The 14098-nt window shown below is 46.2% G+C and overlaps 1 protein-coding gene across 6 annotated transcripts in view; it reads left to right on the forward strand.

Moving 5' to 3' along the window:
- ARHGEF6 (Rac/Cdc42 guanine nucleotide exchange factor 6) overlaps nt 1-9676 on the forward strand; it is a 111693-nt gene extending 102017 nt beyond the window's left edge. For all 6 annotated transcript variants that reach the window (XM_039217127.1, XM_039217130.1, XM_039217129.1 and 3 more), the window contains 5 exons: nt 525-618; nt 1808-1897; nt 3787-3886; nt 5530-5584; nt 7224-9676. In XM_039217127.1, the coding sequence (XP_039073058.1) occupies nt 525-618; nt 1808-1897; nt 3787-3886; nt 5530-5584; nt 7224-7364 (480 nt within the window). In that variant the 3' untranslated portion in view covers nt 7365-9676. The remainder of the gene's footprint in view (nt 1-524; nt 619-1807; nt 1898-3786; nt 3887-5529; nt 5585-7223) is intronic.
- The last annotated feature ends 4422 nt before the right edge of the window (nt 9677-14098 follow it).

A 14098-nucleotide genomic window follows, 5' to 3' on the forward strand; every position in this document is an offset into this window, starting at 1 on the left:
CCCATGGCTCCTGACCCCAAATTATTTATCAGGAGATCCCTCATTTGGCTCTTCTCTTGAAGTTCAGGGAAATTATCTAGTCCCTTAATTTTCCCATCTGACAAATGAAGATTGATATTCTTCTTTGTGGGACTGTCGCTAAGGAAAATGTATTTAAAAAGCTTTGAAGCTCCATGAAAAGCAGTATGTACTATATTAGTATTTACAGTTGTTCCTTGATACCCTTAAAATGAGGACGATAAACCACGTTAGGAATACGGTGATTTCCCTAGGATCAACACCCACTACTTTCTCTACACACAGCACCCGTCCCTATGGCATTTGAGAGGCCAGTGTCATTGCCCCTGTTTTATGGAACCTTTTAGAGTTTGCTGGAGCCATTCTTATTGTGTGCATTATTAACTTTTGATGCGCTTTTGAGACTGTCAACATAAGAGAGGGCCATTCGGTTTCATTTCATGTGCTCTTTTTAATTTGTTTTGGGGGGAGAATTTTAATTCCTAAAGAAACCTCTGTCCTTACAGGAGTCTAGTAAAAGCCCCAAAACGATGAAGAAGTTTCTTCATAAAAGAAAGACGGAAAGGAAGCCATCGGAGGAGGAGTATGTGATTCGGAAAAGTATGTGTTTTGTACTTTTGGAAGGTCGGTTGTGGATGAACTAGCAGAAGTTTTTTGAAAGCAGATGATTAGAGCCGTTTGTCCTCTGTATCCCCTGTTTCATGAAGAAAATTGCACAAAAATCTTAGAGGTGACCAAACCCCTGGATGCATGCACTCTATGTTGTCGGAGGCAGACGCCACCTGTATGATTTCCGTTTTGAATATTTTGCCCCGCCCGGTTGGGAACCACTAAAGGGACCCGTTTGCTACCGATACATTTTTTCCCCGTAGTGTCCGATGCCCGAGATACTTTCCTCTACCAGGATACGCTAACTAGATCTGAAGGCTGAAGTCCTTATGGAAGTTTAATGCTCAGTGACGTTCTCAGTTCGCTGCGTGTAGAAGCAGCTTGATTTAGAGTCAAACTGCAGAGTCGGTCAGCCAGTGGATACGTATGTATTTGCCTCTGTGGCTGGGAACCCGGTTCTTTGGGACACACATGAAGGAGTAAGTGGTCTATCACAAAGGAGTGACGGATCTGTGTGTCTCGGCCGAAAATATAGTCCAGAGAGATCTTTGACTGGACTCCGGCTTCTGCATCTCCCACCCCACACCTGGCTGAGTTAGTGGTGGCGAGAGGCAAGAGGCGGAGTCAATGGCTCTGCTGCTGGCTGGTGGGAAAAGCAGGGGAGGTCTATGGGGGGGAAGTTTCCTAGAGAAGGGAAGCCTTGCGATTTGAAGGAGAGGCACGTTTTGGTGTATAGCGGATGAGAACGGAGGCCAGTGCTAAGCCCAGTGCTGTCACTGTGGCCTCTGAGAGTCGAGGAAAAGCCCCGGGGGCGCCTGGGTGGCTCAGTCGGTTAAGCATCCGACTTCGGCTCAGGTTGTGATCTTGAGGCTCATGAGTTCAAGCCCCATGTCGGACTCTGACAGCGCGGAGGGGACTCTGTCTTCCTGCCTCTATCCCACTCACTCTCTCTCGCTCTCAAAATAAATAAACTTAAAAAAAAAAAAGCCTCCAAATGATAAAGACATTTCTTCAGAAAAGAAAACGGGAAAGAGAGCCAGGGCAGGAGGGGAGGAGGAGTAGGCGGAGGAGGCTTTCCCGGTCAGGGAAGCAGGTCCCCAGCGGTCGAGTGCAGTGCGTGACTTTGAGGGTCCAGAGGCATATATGTCTCTGCAAACTCACTGTTAATTAAATCTGACAGGTACGGCTGCTCTGGAGGAAGACGCTCAGATCCTTAAAGTGATCGAAGCCTACTGTACCAGCGCAAACTTTCAACAAGGTCATGGCTCAAGTAGGTTCCCCCCCAAACCTCCTCCTCTAATGAACGCTGTTTCTTTTTGACTGCTCTGCGCCTCTTTGAAGCAGAGAAAAGCAGCCCGGCTGGGTTGCAGGGTGTGGAGAGCAGGTGACTTGGGTGCAGAAGAGCCAGCAGAAGTGCATCTTTCCGATAAGGTGCTTTTAGCTGCCAGGCGGTTTGTTTACCCGGTGTCTTCTTTTCACCCGGAGAGAAAGAGACACACAAGAGTAAAAAAGCTGGAGGTGATAGAAATGAAAACAAAAGAAGTTTTTTAAAAAGTCCTTCTTGTTTGAAGTACGCAGATGCCTTCACCCGCACTAGTTAGGAATTAAAGAACCCAGAGTTCCTGTGTCTGTGAACTGATGCTAATCTCTTCTCATGGGCAGATTTGGAAAGGAAGTCACAATACTATCTTTGATCAGCTGCATATTTAAGCGAACAGCGCTTCACCAAGCTCAAGTTTCAAAGTTGCTCTGAAAATCTGGAAATGCAGCTTCTTAGCAGGAGCTGTTTGGAACCTATGCAATTTACAGGGAGCTATTGGGGGAGGGTGATTCCCCCCTACCCCCCTCCCCCAGCAGCTTTCAGGCTACAAACGGAAAGCAAAAGGATGTTTTCTGATTGATCCTTGAGCTTTTTCAAAAACAAACAAACAAAACCCAAGTCACATAGGTTCTGTCTTGTCTTCCACGACTATAGGCGTTCAGGAGACCATGAGTGAGGTGTCTGCTCTCTGCGTTTGCCTAAGACACGAGTTCTCCGTAATGTCCCATTTTAGACGGCCACTGCCCGGTCACTTGCGTGTGGGTGGGGATCACTTGGGTGGGTTGCCTTGACCTATGCCTTCGGAGGAACTTGTCCCTCAGGCCGGCAGGAGGAAGACGTTTGATGTCAGAGTTGACACGTTTGACGGTGAGGAGACGACTGTCGCGCCTTCTAGTTCACAGACCAATCCGGGCCGTGGCTGTGGGCATGTACAGCTCTGAGAACAAGTTTCAGAGATGTCGTGAAAACTAGGAAACAGACGGGGGCAGGGAGACACCAGAAGAAGCATCCTTCGTGCAAAGCCCGACCCCACCTGCTCCCCGAACCCCGTCTCTTCACATTGCCAGTGTCTATAGATCTGTCGCAGGTGCAGGCAGGTGTTGTGGCCTAGAGTCACGTTTCCGCCCCTCCTGCCTTAGCCTGCCCCGACACGTGGCAAGTGTCTAGCATCCTGGTGGCCTCCCATCCTCTGTCCCTCTCCAGCCAGAAGTTCTGTTTCCTGCTGCATTTAACCGGTCAGTCGGTCAGTCCGCTGTCTACTTATTAAGCACCTACAAAGTGCCGGGCCCCACAGAAGGCAGACACAGGGCCACCTCAGCAAGGGGGAGACAGTGAGCACGCACGACTTGAAGGAATTAGGCTTCGAAGAGAGGACACCAGTGGCTCGGGGAGACTGAATATTAAGGGCTCGAGCTCTGAGAGGAAGGATCCAGAAGTGAGGGGGAGGTTGGAGGTTCAGGAGAGCTGTTTGGTCAGGTCCCTTGTCAGTTCTGTCACCTCTTCCGTCCCAGAGCCTTGAGACAGTCTGAACAGAGCCATAAGCACGCCCACATCTTCGAGCTGATGTGATAATCCCCAACCCTCAGTCTACGCTTGACCGAAATGACCTTGACTGACTAAATGCACCCCTGCCCCGGTCCCCTTCAAGATTGAATCAGTGTATTCGGCCATTTCCTCAACCAGGAAGGTGTAGTCAGCGAATGTCGGCTGCCCTCTGGGGTGCAGGGCAGCAGCGTGCCTCCACAAAGCCCCCTCGATGACTGAAGTGGAAGGGCCAACCTCTAGAATAGCCTCAGGTAACTCTTCCTTCTCCTCCCTCTCGCAACCCTTGTTTATAGGTGCTCGCAAAGATTCGCTTCCTCAGGTCTTACTCCCCGAGGAAGAGAAGCTCATCATTGAAGAAACCAGGAGCAACGGGCAGACCATCATTGAAGAAAAGTGAGTAGAGTGGGCTACTGTTTCTGATTTGGAGGGCTGGAAAGAAGATTCTGGCAGGGCAGTGGGCTTCCTGCAAAGCCTGCATTGAAGGATAGTCCCTCCTTCTCCAGGAACATAGCCCTCTTTGCTCTCATGCAGTTGGGGAGCAGGGGGAACGCAGCCTCCCCAACAAAGGGAAGGGGGAAGGGGAGGCCAGAAGGGGTAGAACTCTCTGCTTGGTGGCTGCCTCTGCAGTCATCTCCCTCATACATAAGGAGGTTCAGGGTACGCAAGAATAGCACTCTAGATGGCACGTGGGAAGGCCACAGTACCGATTCTCTGCCCTGATGAATACTTCTCATGCTTACTGAGTCAAACACTGGACTTCACATACTTGACCTATTTAGAACCCTGCAGAAACCCAGTGAGATAAGCTTTATGTTTACCATTTCTAGAGGTGAGGAAGCTGGGGTTCAGGGAAATGATGTCCCAGGTCTACCTGTGCACAGTACTGAGGGTGACCTAACGGGGGAAAATCAGGTTAAGTACCCATGGGCTCATAAAATAAACACCAAGTGGCCAAATAATTCATTTGTTTAAACGTGAGTCATTTCTGAAATCAGGCCTAAATTTGCATAGGACAGCATATTTCAAAGTGCTCGACATCGTTGATGTATTTTTCCATCTGGTACATGAAGTGATGTGGCAAAATGGTGGAGCACTTGGGCTCAAGTGGACAGCCCTGGTTCAAGTCCAAATTCTGCATCGTGTTAGCTGTATGACCTGGGGGAAAACCTCTTTACCTCTCTGTGCCTCAGTTTCCTCATGTGTAAATGGGTATGATAGTAATAGTTTAGGGTTTGTCGTGAGGTTAAAAGGAGTAACAAATACATAAGGCTAGCACATGGTAATCACGCGATACATGATAACCATTGTAATAATAATTGCTGTAGCTATATTTAATCCCCACGGTAACTTTGTGAGGTTTTCAGGGAATGTGCTGTTATCCCCATTTTGTCTGTGAAGAAAGTAAGACAGGAAGAGGAGGAGAAAGAAACTGGTTACCTAAGGTTGGAGGACTGGGAAGTGGCAGGATCAGGACTGAACCCAGATCTCCAAAGTTCTCGTCCAGGGGGAGAGCCAGCCGGGCAGGGACTGTTCCATGACTCCACCAATGCACTTCAATCCTCTTTTGGAACATATGGAATCTTCCAGAAATAATGCCCCTGACTTTGTGTCATGTAGGGCTGTGTAGGGTCAGAGAGATGACGAGTGCAATGCCATAACAGAGATACTGTAGGATAGGCAGGGCCTCAGGGCAGCCATCATTGTACGTTACATGATGTTCATTCCTGCCTTAGTGAAAGAATTGAGACCTTATGATGAGCCCTAGTCTCTTCCTTTGCGCTGGGAAGCAAGTGGCCAAGGAGGAGGGCAGTATAGCAAAGGGGTAATGACATGATATTTGAATGACCATGTGTGCTGGTGGCTGTTCACCTGCAAAGTTAGGACCACGAGGACCGTTCTTGGCACTCTCTCTCCTGACCAGCTAGAGAGTCCACCGCTTTTTGGGATCTGTATTTCTAGGAAGCTACTTTTCATTGTCAAGTCTTGCTTAACAGTATTTCAGTGCCAGCTGTTAATCTCTGAACTTTATGTTCTAGGAGTCTTGTTGATACTGTTTATGCCTTGAAGGATGAAGTCAAAGAACTGAAACAGGTAATGAAATACCAAAGTCACTTTCTCAGCTCATAAAACAGGACCACATGCTGGAAGATATTCTCAGGAGAGGTCCTGGGACAAGGTGGTGAGGTGGGGATGTTTGTTTTCCTTGTGTCTTCATGGTGGGTTCTGTTGATTTTACCATGTGGTCTCAGGTTTAAATTTCTCAGGATTGCTCATATACCTACTTAGCAGTTTACCATAGGGTTCCCTACTTAGTTATAACTTTCATGTTCTCTGACATTTGTAAAGAGAATTTTTAAAAAAGCTAAGTCAGGGGCACCTGGATGGCTCAGTCGGTTAAGCGTCCGACTTTGGCTCAGGTCATGATCTCACGGTTTGTGTGTTCCAGCCCCACATTGGGCTCTGTGCTGACAGCCAGCTCAGAGCCTGGAGGCTGCTTCGGATTCTGTGTCTCCCTCTCTCTCTGACCCTCCCCTGCTCACGCTCTCTCTCTCTCTCTCTCTCTCAGAAATAGATAAAACATTAAAAAAAAAAAAGCTAAGTTATCTGTGAGTGGATAAGTGTAAAGAGAACCATAAGTCTTTTTTTTTTTAACATTTTTAATTTTTTTTAATATAGTTTATTTATTTTTGAGACAGAGACAGAGCACAAGTAGGGGAGGGGCAGAGAGAGAGAGAGAGGGAGAGAGGGAGACAGAATCTGAAACAGGCTCCAGGCTTTGAGCTGTCAGCACAGAACCTGATGTGGGGCTCGAACCCATGAACCACGAGATCATGACCTGAGCTGAAGTAGGACGCTTAGATGACTGAGCCACCCACGTGCCCCGAGAACCTTAAGTCTTGATTTCTGGGCTCCTCTGCAGCTATGATCCAGTGTGCCACGATGCACACTCTTCCTGGTGTTTGGGGACTGGCTGTCCTGGTGACGGGGTAAAGGACGGACTGGTGTGTGTGTTGGGGGGGGGTGGAACAGAGACTGGAAGACCACTTGGGAGGTTGTCACACAACTCAGGGTGAGACATGATGAAGTCCGGAACTGAGGCAGTGCCACTGAGGCTGCAGAGGAGGAAAACGAACGTAATGGAAGGCACATTGCAGAGTCCGAGCCTGTGGAAAATGATGCCGTGATGTCGGGACAAAGAGAGAGAGAGAGAGAGAGAGAGCCAGGGATTGAAGATGAAGTTTCTTATGTGGGTATCTGGTTTGATATGGTAGAGCCCTTCATGGAGATCAGGAGCTGCAAGAGGAAGAGAAGTTTGGACTGACAGCTGAGATACTGAGTTCACTTTAAGACATAATGAGTTTGAGGCGCTTGTGAATATCACATTGATATTGGGGACTGCAGACCTAGTGCTCATGAGATGGGATGAGGTCAAGTATCAGAGGGATTTGGGAGGGGCCCCCAAGCTGAGTTGAAGGAGAAGAAACACTAAGTGAAAAGAGAGCTGAGTTAGAAGAGGGTCCAGGACAGAGCCTTAGAGGATGTTTATATTGCAAGCAAGAAGAATGCAAAGGCTCGGCCAGAGAGGGGTAGGAGAATCAGGGGGCTGCCTCATCTTAGAAGCTCAGGGAGAAGAGTGTGAGAAAGGAAAGTACAGTCAGTGGTGAGGGCTGCTGTGAGGAGGAGAAGGGGCCACTTGGTCTGGGAATTAACAAGTCTTTTCCCATCACAGGAAAATAAAAGAATGAAGCAATGCCTGGAAGAAGAATTGAAATCAAGGAAGGACCTAGAAAAGCTGGTCCGGAGGCTGTTGAAGCAAACTGATGAGTGTATTCGGGCTGAGTCCAGTACCAAGACCTCCATTCTTCCATAACCATCACTGTGCAGCTGGGCAGATGTGCCTTCGGGTGTCTTGAATGTCCAGTTCCAAATGATCTGTTTGTTCACTTCTTTGGTTTTTATTTTGTATCTGGGTCAGTCTCTCTTTCTCTCTCTCTCTCCTTTGCTTTCTCTCTGTCTCTCTGTTTGCTTGAGTGTTTGTGGGTTGTTTGGCTATTGGTTGGTTGTTTTCTTTTTGACAGGGGTAAGAGCCAGACACGGTGGTGGAAGTCTCCCCAGAGGCTTTTCCATTTGATACAAAAAGGGAAACCAGTGTAGGCAACTGACTTCAATGGTCTTCAGATGGCCTTCAATTCATAGTGCCTCTTCACCAGCCATTACCCTTGGGTCACTCTTTTAGGGCCGGCTACCATATCAAAGTGGCTGGCCGTGGCTTAGTAAATGTGAACTTGACTTCTTCTCTAATGCTTTCTTGTATCCGGAAGCCCCCCAATACCCAATTTAATGAAGGCAAAGTCCCTTGAGCTGTGACCAGGGTAGGGTGAATAAAAGACTAGCACATTTGCCCAGTGACCCAGCCACCCTTCCCTGGGTGATCACGTGCCAGCCCTCATTGCACACCTTTTTTTATTATTATTATTATTATTACTGCCTTGTATTGTCTATAAGGCCAAGAAAACAGTAGCGCCCTTGTTCCTTTTGGATGGGTTTACATTTTAACTCTACGGGGCAGAAGCCCCTCTCATCCAAGCCAACACCAGATCCATTAGCAAATTGCACTAGACAATCTTCCCCTTCAGCAGCGGAGCTGAGCATCTTTTCCCAGTGCATGGTAGGTTTTCTCCCCTACCCTTCTGCCTCCCGTGTAAGTTTTATGTCTCTCCAGTGCTTTAAGCCAACCATACCCGGTGGTGTGTAAACTAGTATGTGTGCACTGTGCTTACTTTTAAAAAATATAGACTGTGAGCAGCTCCCTCATCTACGTTGCACATTCAACTCGCGACTTCTCGTCTTTCAAAACCGTCTGCATTGAGGAGATACTGTGCCCTAGTAGACAGCTTTAATTCACTTTATTGCTCTCTCAGATATGCTGTGAGAAGCTGTAAGAGTCCTCAGCCTCTCTGAGTAGGACTTGAAGCGTCATTTGCAGAAATGTTCTATTGGTCCAGTTTTTGTATATCCAGGAAGAAAAGACCCCTCCAGTGGTTGTGTGCTGGTTACTAGTGAAGCTGGGTATTTGGAATTGGTTCGCTAAAGTTGCTCACCGACTCAAACGATCGCCTTTGTAAGTGTCTCAAAACTGTGTGAACCCAGTTTAGAAGAGGGTCACAGAAGAGCAGAGTACATCCAAATTCGACACAATCGAAGGTCGGCACGAGGCTCCAGCACAGAGCAGTACAACTCGCCCCTCTCTCTCCCAGAGACAGGTGCACTTGGGCAGGTGGGGAAGATCACTGGAAAGAGAGGCAAAGGGCCAATGGATGGGTCAAGGTTGTCTTCCAGATACATTTGACGGGTGCCTATACATGTGGGTCTTGCCAATGTTGTTCAGAAACCAAACTTGAAGCTTGAACACCCCCAGCTTGCTAAGCAATTTTTCTTTTTGGTACTGGGGGGGGTGTCCCAAGTTCCCACAGCTACATGGTACAGGGCTGTTGACTGCTTGCTGCCCAGCAGAAACAACACCATCCACAGGAAATGGACTATCCCTGATGTCCAACGCCACGCAGCCATCTTTGGAAGCTGCGGAGTGAAGATTTCTAGAAATGGCTGTTGTTCTGTGTTTAAGCCCAGCAGTTCAGATATGCTGTCCTTCACCTAAAAATTTAACAACAGCCACATGGATCTTAGCATCTGCCCCGCCTGTGGTTAATCAATGGCTTGCTGTAAACGGCGCAGACTATATCCGTAGGGAACATTTTTGCGATCACGAAATCCTTTAGTTGATAAGGCATAGGATTGCTTAACATATTGAAAGGTCTTTATTTTAAAGTAACGTGTACATATATGCATGTGTTTGGAACCTGGCCCTTCTGAGGAGAGGCCCTCGGTACTCTGGGTACTGAAGCTTGTGCAGAGTGGTGCCCGCGCTCACACGTTAATAATATAAAGGAAATGAAGCCATGTTAACCCGAGAGCAGTGTCTCCATAGTTGTGTTGTTTACAATACTCTATAAGTGGGTTCCTGTTACCCTGTAATTCAACCGCTGCCCTTAGAGGCTTTGTAGCTCCTCTTCCGTCACGTCCCTTCTTACACGAGCTCCAATTTTCTAACTTGTTTTTATTTTGAAGACTTTTAAAATGGACATTTTCAATAAATAAGAATAACCATGCTTTATAAACTAAGTCCTGTGTTTCTTTCCTTTCCTTTTTTTTCTTCCTTTTTTTCCCCCCCCCCCCCCCCAGACCCTGCTAGCCGATGTCCAGAAAGGTTTCTGATGCTGTCCACCTTTTTTTCATTAGCCATCCACTCTCATCGGGTTCCCCGGCTGGCTTCCACCTTTTTCACTCAGGGCAGGTGACGTTGGCTCCCTACTTTACAGAGATAATTCATACCATGAGACAGAAACTTCCTTAACTTCTCGGCCCCTCTCCTTCTGGCCCCAGCCTCCAAACTATATGTACACCGTTTTCCATCTGATATCGGGATTTTGTCAACCAGTGATAGCCTATATTCTGCCCACAGTTGGAATGCTGGTGTCAGCAGTCACGATGAAAATATTTGCTCCACCTCGAGACAGATGTGCTGGATATTATCTGTTGCTACTCAGCATCTGTTCCTACCCCCTAATTTTTTTTTAAATTTTATTTAAGTCCAAGTTAGTTAACATATGGTGTAGTATCAGTTTCAGGAGCAGAACCCAGTGATTCCTCACTTATGTGTAACACCCAGTGCTCATCTCAACAAGCGCCCTCCTTAATGCTCATCACCCATTTAATGCCCCCCACCCAATATCCCACCAACAATCATGTTTGTTCTCTGTATTTAAGAGTTTCTTATGGTTTGCCTCCTTCTCTGTTTTTATCTTATTTTCCCTTCCCTTCCCATATGTTCATCTGTTTTGTTTCTTAAATTCCACATGTGAATGAAATCATATGGTATTTGTCTTTCTCTGACTTATTTCACTTAGAGCATAATACACTCTAGTTCCATCCACATTGTTGCTAATGGCAAGATTTCATCCTTTTTGATTGCTGAGTAACATTCCATTATGTGTGTGTACGTGTGTGTGTGTGTATACCACATCTTTTTTTTTATGTGGTTAACTATTTTTTTATGGAGGAACTTCAGTATTTTATTTATTTAAAAAATTTTTAAATACTTTATTGTCAAGTTGGTTTCCATATAACACCCAATGCTCATCCCAACAAGTGCCCTCCTCTATGCACATCACCTCCCTTCCCCACCCCCCCACCCCCATCAGCCCTCAGTTTGTTCTTGGCATTCAGGAGTCTTTCATGGTTTGCCTCCCTTCCTTTCCCCAACTATTTTTCCCCTTCTCCTCCCCAATGGTCCTCTTTTAAGTTCCTCCTAATCCTCCTATACGTGCATACATATGTATACCACATCCTCTTTATCCATTCATCCGTCGATGGATATTTGGGCTCTTTCCATACTTTGGCTATTGTCGATAGTGCTTCTAAAAACATTGGGGTGCATGTGCCCCTTTGAATCATCATTTTTGTATCCTTTGGATAAATCCCTAGTAGTGCAATTGCTAGTTCTATTTTTAATTTTTTTGAGGAACCCCCATACTGTTTTCCAGGGTGGCTGCCCCAGTGTGCATTCCCACCAGCCGTGCACAAGTGTTCCCTTTCTCCACATCCTCTTCAACATCTGTTTCCTGAGTTGCCACCCATTTTATGTGTCTCCCCGGAAGTCTTAAACAAAGACCTGTCCCAGGCTCCCTTGCAGCTAAGGTTCCCTATACAGTGTGGGTTCTGCTACATTTCCAGCTCTGCCAACGGGATACCTTTGCACAATGTTTGGAAGGCTTACATGAGGCAGAGGCCATCTTCCTGGGGCTTGGCGGCTGGCGGGTGGTTCCAGGGACGTGTTCGTGGTTTCTGTACCCTAGCTTCCAGAGTGTCCACTCACAGCTTTGTGCACGGGAGACCGTAGCAGCAGCGGTGGTGGTGGGGTTACAGGAGCACCAAACTAGATTTGGATCGCAGCAACAGTACTATGACCTTGAAGCCATTCATCCAATGGAAGCCCCCTGACTTTCACTTCTGTAGCCAGTGATTTTGCAGGCACCTAGTATTATGTTTCTGCTTGCCATGCCTTTGGGAGTTTGTTTCCTACTCTGAAGTAGTAGAAGGAAATACAGTGCTGCACCTCCCAGGTGCTAGGCTCTATCCTAAGTGTTTTACATGGTTAAGCTCACAAAACCCTCACAACAATGGTTATTCCTGTCTTACAAATGGACAGAGGGACAGATGCTGAACAAGATAGCAGGGTGTGTGAAGCTGGGATTTGAAACCCTGGCCTGTCTGCCTCTAGGCTCCATTGTTCTCTCTACCACGTTTCCTCCTCTATACTCGGCATCTCCTAAGTAGGCTTCTGCCTCAGCCATCTACTCTCCTGAAGTCACTCCTGAGCTCTTAATTGAAAAATCCAGAAAACACTTTTCAACTCCTATCTTGATCTCTCCACAGTGTTTGACCCTCGCCTCCTTGATAAATCTCTTCTTTCTTGGCTTGCATGAGCCCAACTTTTCTGGAATCCACCTAGTGAACCCCACCTCCCTTGCCTGTCCCTTGAACATTTGCTGATCTTTGACACTTTTCTTCGACTCTTCGTTTCTATGGCCTCTTCCTGGACAACCTTGTCTACTCCTATAACTTCATTTGTCAAAACGCAGGTGACTCCCATGTCCATATTTTTCCATCCCGATCTTTCTCCTGAGCTCCAGACCCATGGATGCAGCTACTGGCTGGACAGTCTCAACGTGGCTGTCCTTCAGCACCTCAAACTCAACATTTCCAAAGCTGGACTCCTCATCCTCATTCCCAGGTCTGCTCATCCAATGTTTCCCATCCGAGTAAACAGCACCCTTGGCCACCTCGTTGCCCCAGCCAGGAAAATGGGCATTATCCTCCACTGCATCCTCTCCCTCAACCCTGTATAAATTTATACATCAATGCTTTATAAGTCTAGCCATCCAGTCTTACAGTTTTAACTCTCTTGTATCCCCTAATTCCTCTCCATCCTCTTGACCATCGCCTATTTTTGGCACTTGTCATCTCTCCCTCAGAATAATGCATCTCCTCGCCTCTTATGTCACCTTCTCCAGTCTGTCCTCTTTGGTGCCAGTAGAATGATCACCTAAAAGATCTATGTCTTGCATCTGTTTCAAAATTTAATCTCTTGCTATTCCTCATCGCACAATAAAATTTAGTCTCCATGAATTTCTCTTAAGTCCTGTAATATGCCTTTTGTCCTTCCTAAAGTCCCTTTCCCACACATGTCCATTGAGCAAATTCTTTCCTTTCCATATGGGGTCAGCTCAACTATCTATGTGAACTCATGATTTCTAAAATGCATGTATGTATGTGTGTCTCTGCATGAGTATGTGTACATTTATATGTATGTAGTATGTATGTTTGTATGCAGTACAATTGCCAGAAAAAAAACACAAGGTGCTCAGTTAAATTTGAATTTCAGATGGGGCACCTGGCCAGCTCAGTCGGTGAAGCATGAGACTCCTGATCTTGCAGTCTTGAGTTCAAGCCCGACGATGGGTCTAGAGCCTACTTTTAAAAAATTTATATTTCAGCTGTATGACAAATAATGTTTTGGTATAGATCATGTCCCAAATATTGCATGGGATATATGTATATGAAGTTTTTCAGTGTTCACCTGAAATTCAAATATAAATGGGTATCTTGAATTTTTATTTGCTAACTCTGACAGCTTTTGTGTGTGTGCGTGTATATAACATATATATTTATATTTATTAGTCTATATTTATATATATTTAGTCTCTCTCTTTATATTTAGTGTATATATACCTAGGAGCAGTAAGCACTTATAATATTCTGTGCTGAAAGGTAGCAGAGCTCCTTGGAGAAATGGCTGATCCTGTGGCTAAAGCAGGGAAGGTACAAGAGGACCCAGAAAGTGACAGAAATGCTTAAAAAAGAACCTGATATAGACATGTTTCAAAGACACAAGGGCCAACTTGAAAAGGCACCGACTGGCCACAGAAGGGAAATTCTGAGCACCAAAATGAGAACAGTAATGAATTAGAAAGCATTGAAAAAAGTAGAAGTCTGTGAGTCCATACTAATAAATAAGTGGGGAGAAACAGAAAGGTCTTGCGTACAGACCCCGGTTAGTGTTGACTGGTAAATGCGGAAGGCACACTGGAGCTGGGAAGCCATCACTTCACAAGCAGTGTAGTAAAGACTGAGTCAGGCAAAAATGACTATCAGATGCTATATAAAGGGGAAAATGAGGAGAAGGATACTTGCATAGTCTCCAAGCGTTTCCCCTAAGATGGCTTACTGGTTACAAAGGGGAAAATGGTGACCATAGAATGGAGACCTTGGACAACACCTTCACCGAGTGATCAGAATTCACATCTACGATGACAGGCAGCAGATGGCCATCGTGTGCCTCCAGATGGGATGCACTGGGAAGAACACAACATCATGCATGTAGTTTTCCACCCAGGAAAGCATAACCGGAATTTAACCATGAGGAAACATCAGACAGATTCAAAATAAGGAACATTCTTTTTTTTTTTAATGTTTATTTATTTT

The sequence above is a fragment of the Hyaena hyaena genome, unplaced genomic scaffold (assembly GCF_003009895.1).
Source record: "Hyaena hyaena isolate Hyena2069 unplaced genomic scaffold, ASM300989v1 scaffold_669, whole genome shotgun sequence".
In the NCBI taxonomy this organism is placed as follows: Eukaryota; Metazoa; Chordata; class Mammalia; order Carnivora; family Hyaenidae; genus Hyaena; species Hyaena hyaena.